The sequence below is a fragment of the Anguilla anguilla genome, chromosome 3, assembly GCF_013347855.1.
Source record: "Anguilla anguilla isolate fAngAng1 chromosome 3, fAngAng1.pri, whole genome shotgun sequence".
NCBI classification, from domain to species: Eukaryota; Metazoa; Chordata; class Actinopteri; order Anguilliformes; family Anguillidae; genus Anguilla; species Anguilla anguilla.
The window spans coordinates 40,273,509-40,289,208 of NC_049203.1; the positions used below are offsets into that span (position 1 = coordinate 40,273,509).

General features: G+C 38.3%; 1 protein-coding gene across 6 annotated transcripts in view; it reads right to left on the reverse strand.

Annotated features, from left to right (window-relative positions):
• Positions 1-10,984: 10,984 nt before the first annotated feature.
• LOC118223263 (thrombospondin type-1 domain-containing protein 7B-like) overlaps positions 10,985-15,700 on the reverse strand; it is a 351,386-nt gene continuing 346,670 nt past the window's right edge. For all 6 annotated transcript variants that reach the window (XM_035409549.1, XM_035409550.1, XM_035409551.1 and 3 more), the window contains 2 exons: positions 14,680-14,767; positions 10,985-13,759 (listed from right to left, as the gene is read on the reverse strand). In XM_035409549.1, coding sequence (XP_035265440.1) covers positions 13,678-13,759; positions 14,680-14,767 — 170 coding nt within the window. In that variant the 3' untranslated portion in view covers positions 10,985-13,677. The remainder of the gene's footprint in view (positions 13,760-14,679; positions 14,768-15,700) is intronic.

Sequence of the window (15,700 nt, forward strand, 5' to 3'; positions counted from 1 at the left end):
GATTAGAATGATCAAATTTGATTTGTATCTAGTGTGATACAAAAAACTGGAGGCATATGCCAATTTTGACAATAATCACAATATTCAAAAACTGATATATAATAGTAATATTGTGTAAATAATCCAGCTACAATATATTGTGGAAAAAAACATTAATATCTAATGGGGACTGTACAATCTAATGGGGTTTATTGGTTACATGTTTTTCTGAGAGTGCTTTGTGTTTATTCACATTTCTTATTTCTCCAACCAACACATACACAGAGGGTGGCCTCAATTTAAGGATCTGGCCCAACAATAAATGACGTAAATAGGCAAACCGGCCATTGGAAGGTGCAGTATGTAATTATTTAGGACACTTTTGTCCATATTTGGTAAAATTAAATTTAACATCCCGAAATCAATAAATTACTAACACCGGTCACTCTGACTACCCCAGGCTCTGAAATCACCCTCTCTAAATTTCACTGTTCCAGAATCTAAACAACCAATCAGGACAGATCTCTGCAAGGAGGTCAAGACCAGTGTTGCCAATTTAGCGACTTTTTGACTTCCCTAGCGACTAAAAATCATATCTAGCGACTAACGACAAATTTGGCGACTTATCGCAACTTTGGCAACCTCCATTCTTGTTGTCGAGCAAAAGCAAAAATCACCTTTCACCGATTTGTGACAAGGGGGGGCGGCTAGCACCCAACCCCCTCCCGCTAACACGGTGCTCCCCCACCCCCCCCGGTAACACGGTAGCACCCCCCCACCTTAACACAGTGGCACCCCCCCGCACTGGGTGACACCAACCCTAGTGACACCACTGGACGTCATCACACAATCTAGAGACTTTTAGCGACATTTCAGAGAGCCAATAGCGACTTCTGGTGAGATTTTTTTGGCAACACTGGTCAAGACAGCTCCATCTAGACAGCTCCCTATCTGTGAATCATGTTGAGCATTCACAGTGCTGTAAGAGCAGATATATTGCAGAGATACTGTAGTGCTATAGCTAGCTAGTTGCCTAGAAAAAAAAAAGTTTCTAGTTGGCAGAGAAAAATCAGCAAAAATGACCAGTTCTTCCTTTGACAACAACAGCGTATTTGGACTAAAAAACTAAGAAAATAAAGATTGTTTATGACCAAAAAGGAATCAAATCATGCGAGAGACAAGACTCGAGTGAACATCGATTCAGCTTTTCAGCAAGAGCTTAGGGACTTGAAGGTCTGAGCCTGCAGTATTTCTGCTGGACAGACATTTATCTTGCTTGTTTTATTTCTGTTAGAATTTGAAATCGCCCTGAACTGTGTAGCCAACATAGCTAGAAAATGATAACTAGTTAGCTGATGTATTTAGTCCAGTGTATAGCTTTGCTGTACATTAAGTTTTGTCTTGTAGCTTATCGGTTCTAAATGCGTTTAATAATGTTTATTTGATCAACGTTTTCCCATAACTTTGTCTGGGACGTCGATGTCTGCAGTAACTGACAGTTGTTAGCCCCTAGCTGTAAATTAAACCTAAAGCTACTGTATGTTGATTGTTTACATTCATTATGATGACAGTATGTGTTTTATTTTTTATCAGTTAATGAGGTATGATGTGATTCACTCTCCCTACTTTACTTTTCAATGCTACTGACCTTTCTGAAGTACTCAGTTGACAGGCGTGCATACATGGGTTTGGAGGGGGCTTTGGCGGGAGAGCGAAAGGGAGGGGGTGGAGCTTTTTTTTTTTCAAAATCTAGCTCTCTTACTTGTTTCTCCAAACTTAAATACTGTATCTTTAATCTATAGTCATGTCACGCTCAACAAATAGACACCATATTGACAGATACAGGAGCACATTAGCAGGGCAGAATGGAGCGACATCGTAGGGCAGCAGCACTGATCACTGGAAAAGTCAGTCATACCCAATCCAAGATACGGACCTCAAAATAATATTATAACAATCCTGCAGCAATGACTTTTTGTATTCTGTCATTGTATTTTGTATACTTATATTTTTTTTGGGGGGGGGGGGGGGGGGGGGGGGCAGGGGGGGAGATAGAGGGGAAGGATTAGGAAGTAGAAAGGGAGGTCACTTTTTTTGGTGGGGTTCTTGATGAGGTCATATAAGACCTGCAACTTTGGGAGAACTGGGGTTTATTATTTTTCCTGTGGCCCTCCAACCCATTCCCGTTGACTGTAAGAAATAAGGAAATGTATTTATTTGGCATGTAAAATGGCAGCTAGTTCTATCTAAGGGCATTACAATATAAAGTAAAATGTGTAATATTCTATTGTTCTTTGTATTTGATTTCACATTTTAATAAAACAGCCTCAAGCTAATATTAGCTTAGTTTACTGCTACTTACGTGTTACTACTGCTGCAATATTCCATGACCTAGGTACCATCAATATTATTGACAAGTATTGCTATGTTCTATCATCATATGATATCACTACTGCTATGCCATATATGCACACATTATATAGCCACACATAGGTTACTACCAACATATTACTGGCATTAGAAAAAGATTATATAATTACATTTAAATTGCATTGTAATATGCAAACCACTAGAAAACAGGATGGCCAGGTTACAGTTTGCTATGTACCTAAAACAGCCTGCAGAGTTCTTGAAAAAGGTCTTGTAGGCCTATGGCGGGTGGATAAGTTCAAAAATAAGGAGAAGCCAAAGGATAAGGTGAGGGCTAAGGGTAAGTAGAAGGATAAACATAAGGAGAAGAAGAAGCCTAAGACTCAGGAGAAGGAGAAGGAGAAACCTACGTCTCAGGAGAAGGAGAAGGAGAAGCCAAAGTCTCGGGAGAAGGAGAAGGAGAAGCCTAAGAGTAAGGAGAAAGATAAGAAGGAGAAGGAGAAGCCTAAGAATAAGGAGAAAGATAAGAAGGAGAAGGAGAAGCCTAAGTCTCAGGATAAGGAGAAGGAGAAGCCTAAGAATAAGGAGAAAGATAAGAAGGAGAAGGAGAAGCCTAAGAGTAAGGAGAAAGATAAGAAGGAGAAGGAGAAGCCTAAGTCTCAGGATAAGGAGAAGGAGAAGCCTAAGAATAAGGAGAAAGATAAGAAGGAGAAGGAGAAGCCTAAGAGTAAGGAGAAAGATAAGAAGGAGAAGGAGAAGCCTAAGTCTCAGGATAAGGAGAAGGAGAAGCCTAAGTCTCAGGATAAGGAGAAGGAGAAGCCTAAGAATAAGGAGAAAGATAAGAAGGAGAAGGAGAAGCCTAAGTCAAAGGAAAAGGAGACACGTGGATAAGGACAAGGATAAGTCTAAGTCAGTGGTTCTCAAACTCGGTCCTGGGGGACCATTGTGTATGCTGGTTTTCATTCCAACTTCAACTGCAATCCCAGAATTTTAACAAGCTGTTAATTTTTCTTAATTAGGTGCTTTTCATGTTTTCATGTTAATTTGTATTTTTGTTAAAATTGTGTTTGCTGCTTTTCTAAGTATCTTTAATTAACAAAATATTTCTCTGAAGGATATCTTATTTGCTGTTGTATAAAGGCATACATGCAGTATTTTTCTTTTGCTGTGGTCCTGTGTTTACAATCAAAGTCTCCTCCATCCTCAACCCTGCCCACTCACCTCAGATTTATATTTCACGTCAGTAGTTATTTTTGTATCTCCGTTTTTGGATAGCTGTCATCGTCGAGGAAAAGCAGTTTCAAAGTTGACTCTGGTTTTTGAACGAGCACCGTCGGCTTGTTGTTCTCCCTCGGAAGGTGTTTAGTTCTGTCATGCCACTGAGCTTCACTCAAACCAGAAACTAGATAGACTTGTGTTCCTGGCTAAAAACGTGTAAGATCAGCTGAGCAGCCGGAGGACAAATTTGCCTTATGCAAGAGGCTGGACACACCCATGCACACCAATATAAAAGGGAATACTTATACCCAAAGAAGCCTTTTTTCTGCTGTTGTTTTGTGTGTGCTATGTGCCCAATCAGTGTGAACTATTTCTAGCTGTGCATCCCCAATCCCACGGACCCCACTCAATATTTTGGATCTATTGAAAAAAAAAAAAAAAATTGTGTACAGGGGAGAATTTTTGTTTACCTATGTAATTAAGCCAATGTGCAACAATTTATTTTCATTTAACAGTTATGCAATAGTTTTGTATGTTGCATTTGATGTGACTTGTTTGGAACAATTTGGAACAATATTTAGTGGAAACATAGGTTTGTCTGAGCACTGTTATTGTTTTATTGAGTAAGCTCCTAAAAGAGGTTGTGCACAAGTTGTGCACATCTGATTGAACTAAATATAGGCTGTTTACATTAAGCATATTTATTCACATTTAATGAGGTTCTTAGCGTTAAGAGGCTTTCGGGCAACCCACTGCAGATTACATACTTTTTTTTCGGTTTACATTACTCAATGTTTTTGAGGTTTTTCTGGTTTTACTGGATTTCCTCTAATGAAATTTCTTTAAATTGTGTGAGTTCTGATTATGATAATTAACTTAATTTAAAGGAAAGCTGACCGATTAAGTGCATTCAACAATGTACTCATTTATGCATGCATGGTGGTCATTTTGCACTGGAAGAAGACACAGCACATGGCTCTTGAACATGTGCAGCCCTGAAAACTAAGAATTTGTAAGAATTTGTAAAGCCATCCTATATGTACAAATACAAATTACTGGTGTAAATGTAGATGTGCTGTTATTTACTTATGAAGTTTCAGCTACATTAACATACTTATAATGAATGTCAGGTTTTTAAAAAATTTTATTCATATTTTGAGTTGTGCAACTACATCAGTCATAAAACCATTATTTGAAACAAATGTAAAGAAAAAAACTAATAATGAAGTGAAATTTATCATATTTTGGGTTATCATGGAATAAAAGAGTTGCACTAGTTTCATGAGGCATTTGTAAGTTATATCCTTCAAGAATTATTGGGTATTTACAATTAATTATGTAAATGGTTGAACAAAGCATGTAGACATTAAAGGGTTAATTGCAGTGTGCCTAAATTCAAACCTTAGGTGTCTGTGTGTTTGTGTGTGGGAGAGTTACTCTGTCAATTATTCTGTCAATTAGTAATTTGAGACCACAATCTGCTTGTCGCTTTCATGAACTCATATGACCGTTATAGGGCATGTGTGACATGTCAGTGCTTGTTGAAGTGCCTAATGAAATTCAATTTCAAGGCAGTCCATGTTCCAGGGAAGTAGCTTGTAGTGGCAGAAACCCTGTCCTGTAAACCATTGAAGGAAAGCAATGGGTCTGATACAGAGGAAGATGTATTTGTACTGGCAGTGATGTCCACCAGGTCTGTGACAAGTGATAAATTGGATGCAATCAGAGCAGCCACTCACCAGAATTCTGACCTCAAGATTGTTGCCAGCAATATTCACAAAGCTTGGCCAGGTGAAATGTAGCGAAAGCATTTCATGCTACCAGGGCTCACCTTTCTGAAATAGATTTACTTTTATCATATGACGACAGAATCGCCATTCCAGCCTTATAAAGGAAAAAGTGCTAAGCCAGATGCATGAAAGTCACCAGGGACTTATCAAGTGATGCAAAAAGTCCAGTGTGTCAGCAGAGTTGGGGAATAATGGAATGGCATATGAGTGATGGAATTACATATTTGAAACAAAAAAACCTGTCAAATTGTAAAAAAATACAAAATAAAATAAAGAATCCATTATGGTTACAAATAAGAGGCTGTAATCAGAATACAGATACTTTTGAAAAAATATGATGATTACTTGGATTTCTTTAAAATTCGTTGAGGGAATAAAATTGTTATCCACTCTTGTGGAGGTATGAGAGGCTGGAGGTAAATGGGAGGCTAGATATTGATTGGCCGAGGCTGGCAACCAACTGGTTTGCAACTGCCTTTGCTAGTCACTGACATACCTATCCTGGTAACCTACTGGATTGGTGACACCTTTTTTTATTGGCTATTTCTGAACAAACATATCCTCTCATTTTCAGTTTCAGTCCACAGAATCTACTAGGGAGCAGTCGTTCCTTTCAAGCGAAGGATTTGACAAAATCAGTTGAGATGCATAAGTGGCTTGTAAAATTACAATATTTACATGTCAGTTTATGGCATTAAATCATAAAGGCTGAACAGTTCAAAAAGGCCAGAGGTGGGTAAACCGGCTCCAAAGAGTAAAAAGACTGACCATGTATTTGCTCCACCAACATGCACTAAACCAGCTGATTACAATAATTAGCTCTCCTATCATGCTGAAGAGTTATGCTAATTAGAATCAGCTGGTTTAGTGCATGGTGGTGGAGAAAATACATGGTCAGTCTTTTTACTCTTTGAAGCCGGGTTACCCACCTCTGAAAAAGGCATACAACTTCAGCCACATAACCTTCAGCCCTCACCATCCACAGTCAAATGGTGCTGCAAAATGAATCACTGGCACAGCAAAATGAATTATCCAACAGTCTGACCCACATCTGGATGATGAGCTACTGTGTGACCCCTATTGCAGCAACTGCTCAGAGTCATGCCCAGCTCATTACAGGTGGACAGATCAGGACCATGGTTCCTATCCTACTAAATAAGCTGCAGCCCAGCCTCCTGACTACACTAAAATGAGGAAAAAGAATCACCTGACAAAATAACTCTATTTAATTTTTATTTATTTATTTTACAACAGATGCCATTCTGTATGTGCCTTACCTGAACTGAGAACTGTTGAAATGAGACCATGTTTTCAAGTGCATTTTATTTTCAGTAAGTCAGATGTTACATGGAAATCTTTAAAGTTGGTTTTTAAAACAAAAAAATGGGAGCTGTCATGTGATTTGATGATTAATTAAAATGTTTTATATTAGAGCAGCAGCAGTGCTCCAAGATTTTGTCCCATTCTAACTTGCCACTTACGGACAGTAGAGGTCAGTAGAGGACACTCAAAGGGTGTGTGCAACTTGAAGACACTTCAGTTAGCTTCCATGCTGCAATGATGACAGTTTGCTATTAAACTTGACAACTCCCGCATCTTTGTTAATGTAATTAAAACAAAACTTCCAAATATGTTTCCCAGAAACAAAACCCACCTTATCCCAAAGAAATGCTACCCATGGTCCCCACATAACTCCAGGTAACCTGGGCCTGTGTTTGGACACTATTTCAACCTGTGATAGGTACAATGTGCATTTCCCCTGTGGGACATGTAAATAATTATATAATAATATGACTGAATTAATTAAACAAGTGGGAAATTTTACTTGTGTCAATAACAAAAGCACATGAAGAAAGCTCACGTGACACATTTTGTACTACTTTTTGGGAAGGCACATATGTACATTCACATTTACAGAATGCCATTGTCTTCATATCGCATTAGACTGAGTGAATGCAATAGCAATGGCATAGATTGATGGCTCAATTTGACCACTGTTGTTTTGCTAAATATGACTTCAGTCCAAGAAAAATAAAAAATAAAAAATAAAAAATGTTGAGTTATAGATCAGCACTGGCCTCTAGTGGCAACATCTGTGAGCAACAAGTGAATTCATAATATATTGTACAAACCCCATGTAAATGTTTCTTCTACATACACAATTTAAGCTGTGTTTAACTTATGATCAGAAAGAGTGGGAAATGAATTAATTTAAATACACAATTTTTTGTAGTTCTTAAACAGTTCATGTTGTTCAGTTTTGAGGTGCAAAAGCTGGATCAATGTATGCCATTGGGTTAAGCTCACATTTGAGACAGCATTATGCTCACCAGTGGAAGCTGGTGACTCAAAAAATTGGGGAGGACAGAAGAAAAATAAATCCACCGTGTCATGTTATTTTATGGTAGTAGGCTACTTATCTTTACTTCTTATGTTCAACAGAGAATTAAGCAGGAACAAAATTACCTAACAAAGCAAAGCAACATATATTCAATCCTGTTGTTTCCAGATTCTCCATACAGGTCTAATGCAGATGATAAAGTACTTATCAAAGGTGTAAGATGTAACAAAAAGCAGGCCAATTTTAGAGGAATATGTTCAACAACCTCATTTAAAAATGAAAACCATGTCAATATTAAGAAAAACACACACCCTGTGGGAGAGTTCCACTCACTTTGCTAGTTGGTATGATCAGATATGATACTAGTCTAAAGATTTTACTTTTATGCCAATACAGGTAGGCTTAATTTGCAAGCTACTTGATTTAGGAAATTGTTTTAGCTACACACACAAACCTGGAAAAAACAGGCTAGTTAAGTTAGTAGCCCTGCCCAACACTATGGCCAATAGAATACTGCTACTCTCAAATGAAATAAATAAATAAATAAATAAATAAATAAATAAATAAATAAATGTTGGAAAGCGGTTGAATGCAATATTAAGTAGACTGAAAACATAAATCGTGGGATTAATAAAATGTTGGATTTACTTAGAATTACGGAGGCTATAGGGTATGTAATGTCTTCAAGTTGATCAGTTTTCCTGCCTCTGGGGGAAATTAATGCCATTTTCCTAATTCCTTCAAAATAATTTTTGACATTTGGACAATTGTTTGTATATGAAAAAAGAATACTTTTCACCTGGTTTTCACAATCGAAAAAATTCTCTGTAATTACCTGGTATGTCCTGTAGCAAATGACCATACAAGGTCACAGCAAAGAGACCCATTGTTTCAGACCACAACAGCAAGTCCTACAGGATTGATCAATACATCTACTATTTCCACAATCCACTGTCTACAAAACATAACAGCTACATCAAAGACATGTATGACTTCATACACAAAATAAAAAACACTGAAGTACCACAGGAAGCCATTCTGTTCACCAAAGACACAGAAAGTCTATATACAGTACCGTACAAACATGAACACAGCAGGACAGCTGTAACAACCTGGATGGAGAAGTTCCCGGATGACAGTCGACTGGATACTACTCTCCTTTAGTTTCTGGAAAATCAGCCTCGCTAAGAACGACTTTGAATTCAGCAAGAACTCCTTGCTGAATTCAATGGGCTATGGGCCAAAAATTGCACGAGCCTATGCTAACATTTATGAGGTGCCTTTATTTTAGGTATTAAATGACATATGGAGAACATGGACACATAGTATAAATTTCAAATGCTTCATACAGACCCTTAACACACACCATAGATCACAAACACAGTTAGATATACTGCACATAACGAACACATAGATTTTTTTGGACACAGCCACATACACAGGGCCCTCAATTCCCCAGGCACACGCATGAGGCACAATAGTTTCTTTAAAGGCAGACACACATTCACTCTTACCCCAAAACAGTCTCCACCCTCTAGGGCCTGGTCAAATCCAAATTTCTCCGGTTCAGCAGAATGCAGATTTTAAAGAGACCACCAAAACCCTCTTCAGTGCAGTAAAACCCAGGGGGTACTCCAGATCTTTCCTCAGGCAGGTCTGAAAGACCTTCTTGACTACAAAACAACACGACACAAGAAACATCCTCCCATTTATCACCACCTCCATGGCATTCAGCCAAGCAGCAAATAGGAACATTAAACAGAATCTTACCAGGATCGTGCAAAACACGGACCTTCTCCAGGACTACAAGATCGCCTCGCAAAAGAAACAAGAATGTCAAGGACCATCTGGTAAGTAGCAAACTACCAGAAGTCAACACTATACCCACACAAGGCCTAGTATTTTACAAAGAGGCCACCACAGTAAAGAACAGCCATACCAATTCCCTGGCATGACAGCTGTCATAACACTTTTGCTTCAACTAGCACACGCAGATACATTTGGCAAGTGGTATAAGCTTTCATGGCAACATGTGACATAACCTGTTGTAACATTTAGCAATAGAAGTGATGACAATTTTATGTAATTTGACTGACATCAACTGACATCATGTTATGTCATTATGTGACAGCTGTTATGTCATGTATATGACAGCGTGATGTCAGCTTTACATCAAAACAAAGGAAAGGGTTACTCAGAGGACTACTACCGTGATCTTAGACCAGCAGTAATTCTTTCTCCAGAGAATAACAAAATGGAGTCTTCTGCAGGGTTGCAACTCTGACCCCAAAACCTAATCAAAAGGTGCACAAAAAAGGAAAGACTTAACTCTGCCTGTCCTTGGTAACACCACTGCCTGACCCTGGCAACATGTTAAATTACAAAAAATAAATAATAAAGGCTAGGAGTAGAACATGATCAGATGCTCACAAAATATATAAATCACAAAATTTGGTGAGCTAGTTTAGCAAAGGGGACAGCCTTCATGTGGGCAGGCATAGGCTGTTTCATCCCATTCAATGCAGGCATTCTTGATAAACCTTTACTAAATACCCTGCAGCGCCCCCTACAGACAGGAAAACACAATACAAAAAGGAACAGAGAGAAACAGTAAATAATCTATCAATTCAAAATGTTGGCTCTGCAATGCTGCTATGGCTTAGGTCATATGAAACCATGATTATTAAATATTTACAGCTTTGGCAATATTTTAATTGGATGCAATAGAAAATGCAATAAAAATGACAATAAACTGTCCCAATGTGGAAAGCACATGACATGAATGAAGTAGCTTCACGAACTGACTTGTGTAACTTACTCCTTTCAGCTAAGAAAGAGAAGGTGTGAAATAGAACCTGAAATTGGCTTCACATTTAAAGAAGAAATGGTTAGAAAACATGTGTAAGTCCCCAGTAATAGTGTTAGCATTATATTGATAAATCTAACACTTTCAGTACACACAATTCTGACTGTACAATGTACAAAATACTAGCCCTGCTAACTGAGGTTCAAGTTGTGATGTACTTGAAGTAAATATGGTATCCACCGGTGTTAGATCACAGAGTATCACAATTTATTTGCTTTTTTGTAATCCATTCAAATACACGATTGCAACATAAATGGTACAGGAATGAACAGACCCATCAATGATTTCAGGTTACTGTGTGGTGTTAGAAGAGCACTGAGTGTTTTGGCCTGTTTAGCAGAACCAATGCAAATGGTCAATTATGAGGGGAATTAATGGGGTCATGACACCGTCACAGGAACACACTTAAAATGCAAGCAGTGGAAATAAAATGATTTTAATCGCAAGGCCACATTTGGAGAAAGGTCAACTGCAGTAAAACCAATGTTGCATGCATACAATACATACATACATACAATCCAGTATTCATTAAATACTGTTATGTTTTACCAGGAAATCATAATGTTGCACATAATAAAAAATACATTCAAAGTGACTGGATTGATCCACAAATGTGTGCCATAAAACAGCCTCCACTACGCACCCAGAGCAATGATTTAGTGTATTAACTTTTTTTTTCCTCACAATATTTCTACTTTTTTTCATAGTCCTCAGATTAGGATGTGCCAATTCATCACAGGTCATTAACTTCAATTCAATATCAGTAAACCAATCAAATAAATACAATCAAACGAACAAATCATTAAAACATTTTTACATTTTTTTTTTTCAGTATTTAGATTTTTGGGGCTCAGGCCCAAGGACGTCTTCGGACTTTGATGTGCAAAATCTCAGCACAGTGACATCCCTACATTTTGAGTAGCCTTGTAAAACAAACCCACTGTGTTTGTGCCTTCTAGGCCAGCCCAGCATAATCCAAACTCTGATAGCCGGACTACGTCATCCACAATGCCCATGTGGCCAGTAGCATCAGATACACCACAATAGCTGATTGGTTTGCATTGATCACCACCGTGCAGGCTCCACGTGCCACATTCAGCACGGTTTCAGCTTGAGTGGACTCCTTATATACAGTAATGACACGAAAACCTGAAGGAACCTGACTCCCAGCTCACCTCCCCATCTTCTGTAAGCTTGCTGGTGCTGACTGAAACAGTTTGTTCATATAGAAGAGTGTTGTGACCTCCCATGTATCAAACGGTGGTGGTGTTGCCAATCAAATTAAGTCGTAAACGAACATTCGTAGAAAACAGGTCCAAAAGTCGAGTTCCGGGATCAGCATTCTGTGTTGTGGCATTGCAACCTACCCACATTTTGTGGTTTTCAAACTTGTTTGTATGGAACCTCTTTGTTGGTGTCTGAAAGCACTATTGTGCATTTGTGAAAAACCCCAGATAGGCTTCTGCAAAACTGAAATTAACACAATTCTGGTATCCTATCAGCAAAAATATTTTAACTTCAGAATGAGAATCATGTTTGGAATTGTTGGTAAAACACGCCTCATATAACTATGAATTTGTTAACATGCAGTGTATCATCTGCAACACCAATGTGGACTATACAATCAGAAACACCAGTGTGGACTTGGATTGTCGATCGGCAACACCATTGTTTACCACTGATAGTTTGGATCAGTTTGGATCATGAAAGAAAAACTAAAATACTAGGTACTCATAGTAGATTAATCTACTGAGTAGATTAATATATCCAAATCCAGATCCAGATCCATATCCACCGTATCCACTGTATATATTCATACCCACTGTACAGATTAATGTCCACTGTATTCAGGCTGTACACAGGACACATGGGGTGTTATACAGATCAAGCACAGGAGGAACCACAGGGCACTTCTGTGGAGGAGTTTTTAATGTTAATGTCATCAATCTTTTACCTTATGGCCACCTAAAAATATACCTGCAATCACTTATTTGTCCACAGAGAAAAAAGACCATGAAAAGCTCCTCTATCACAGGTGACTACTGAGTATCAGATGCAAATGGCAGCATTTTTATCCATCCATGTATAAATCCTGTCCATTCTCTTGAAGGGTGACATCATGACCTGAACGCTTAAGCTTTTTACGGTAAATAATTTAAACTCAATAACCTTTGGTATTGTAATTCTACAATATGCACTAGCAGTTCAGAATGTTACACAGGTGGGTTTTTGTTACATCTTCACTCTGGGTTTAAAAATTATTATTATTATTATTTTTTTTTACAGATGATTAGCATAAGAACTGTATCTATACCTTAATGGACAGTATCTCCATGGCAACAAGCTATGGAGACATTTAATGAAAGGATCTTAGCATTCAATAAATGAAGTCTACAGAACCGCTAGTGCATCCAGTGTGTATAGGGTTTAAACATGTTAATGATCCTGTCCGCAAAACTAGTGGCACACCGCTAATAAGCTCTAACACAACACCGCTAAATCTGGTTTTGGTTTATCCAGAGGACCATAATACAGACACATCCTAGAACATTATCATTGAAAACACAAGTTCACAGCAAAATAGTCTTGCATTACCATGTAAACACTAGAAAAACTTGATCTTAAAGAAAATAACAAAAAACAAAACAAAAAAACAAACAGCACTAATATAGTGCATAATGGCATGTTTGCTTTTCCATCATTACTCAAAAAGTCACTTGTGTCATTTTCCCATTGACACATCACAGGTTAACAGCCAGCACGCAGCCGCCAACAAACCTGGACGCCGAAAAGGTTTCATTTTAAAAAGTCACCTAAGGCAAATGTAAATGCTACCCATCCTACACGGGATACTACTTTCCAAGCTCCATCCTCTTCCTTTGAGAGTCTGTGATTTCTGACCAAAAATATTCTCCATGTACAGTTCATGTGAGGTTCAAAGGGCAGCCTTTTGTGTGCCACATAGTGGAATATAGTCCAAATCTGAAGATGCCTTTCACGTGTGAGCATTTACTAGTCTTCCTTAGAATGCCTGATGGTTTCTTAAAAAAATAAGTTGCATACATTTCGGTGGACATTTTGTAATTTTTCCGTGTGCTCGGAAGTGACTCTCCTTACATGTCTGCATCACCATCGTAGGCCAGCGTCAGAGGTTTCTGTGTAGGAGGGGAGCCCTTACTTTGTTTCTGTTTTCGGCTGTAAAAATAAATACAATTTGTTACATTTAAAAAATGTATTTTATGAAATGTTTTAACATCAATAGAAACAAGTACGAAGGTCTAGAGGTAATCATCTGCAGCTATTTCCCTTTGTACTGACATAGTAGGAGACTATAGAATTAAACTGCTGAGTGACGTCCCCATGCATAAATATATTTTGAAAAATGTACTTGGACTATGCCGCATTTTTTTCTCTTTTTTCTCTGGGCAATTGGCTGCTCAAAAGTTGTTTCTTGGCCAACTTAGTGTTCTTGCATCACGCACAAGAAAGCTAACAAAAAGAGTGGTTTCATGTCTGATCCAATGTGTTGGAGTACAAGCCAAAACAACAAAAATTGTGTCACTGTCCAAATACTTATGGATCAGACTGTAGTGTGCATTTATACAGCTGGATATATGCATGAGGCATTTAAGATAAGTACCTTGCTCAAGGGTACAAAGGCAGTGTGCTACCTGAGAATAGAACTGCAACATTTTGCTTACAAGCCCAGTTCCCTACCCATTGCATTATGCTGTCCAACTGCATCTTAGTACGCCACATCTACAAGATCCCTGCTTACTTTGGTTTGATTACTGGTGTTTAATCTATAAAATGATTTAAACAAGAAAACAAGAGCCTAGAGTAGAGTGATTGTATGCCATAAATTATTCAAATTAAAACTGGTATATATTTGAATTCACTTTAAGTTTTTTAATTAATTAACAAAAAAAATAAAAATGTTCAGAGCTACAAACATCTCCCATCTCCAAAGGATTTGCATCTCTGGTATATACAGGTTGTTTTAACAATGGATTTTTGTTTTTACACAAAGGTAGCAGGAATGAAAATCCAGTTATTTAGGGCTTAGCATTTGCCATGAGGTCAAGAGAAGCGTTAAGAAGGGCTAAAATACATACCACAACATAAACAACAGAGCGATAATGAACCCAATGAGGAGGAATCCGCCTGCAGTCACCCCATAGACCCACAGCTTAATTCTGCCATCTGTGGAGCCAGAGAGTGGGGATTACACAATGCACTGACTTTGCTCTCACTACCAGGACTCTTTAATGCACAACACCAACATAATTTCTCTCAACACATGGGAGCATGTCCAGTTCTTACATACCATTGCATAACATTCATTATTGTTCTTTTATTCCAACAGCCGAAGAGAAGTCATTACCATTCATTAAAATACTAGGAAGCTAAAATTGTAAGTACACTGTGCGTTCTTGGTGGAAGAAAAAAGGCCAGTTGAAGGTAGAATGCTACCATGTGCTTGCTCAGACTAACTGCAGGCCTATAGTATAAAGTCTACTGTGTCATGTTGCATTACATGTTTTTTCAAGTAGAATGTTAAAAATATGAAGCACTTTGAAGCAATCTTAAAGTATTCTGGACTGCAAATTCTACACTTGTAAATTAGTTGGGCTTTCAAATATCTTTTGCTTTTTCAAAGGCATAATCCACAAAGCAGTAACTGTGGTTTTTTGCTGTATTCATGCATGACAGTCTGCGGTTTATTTGATTTGATTTGACTTGCCACAGTACAGTACATGTATGCTCTCTCTTGGCCAAGTCCCCCTTGGAAAATATGTCAATGGGGCCTTTTTCCCAGGACAAACAAAACACATTTTAAAAAGGTTTTACACTGCAGATGTGTCATCACAAGTCAGTAACTGCTTTCCACAACAGATATGACAGGAGAGCCTGTCACCACCAATCCTAGTCTTCTGGACCATAGCTGGTAACCTGCTTGGTGTGTAGTGCTCATGGCAATGTGTGCCCAGCCTAAGCAGATGGTTCAAAGCCAGCTGCACCTTGCCCCCCACACACTCCCCCCCAACTTTCACTCCCACTTTCTAGCTACCTGTTACAGGTTGTGCTCAAATTAAGCTTCGAAGGGGACTGTCACTTCCTCCCTTCAAAATATCA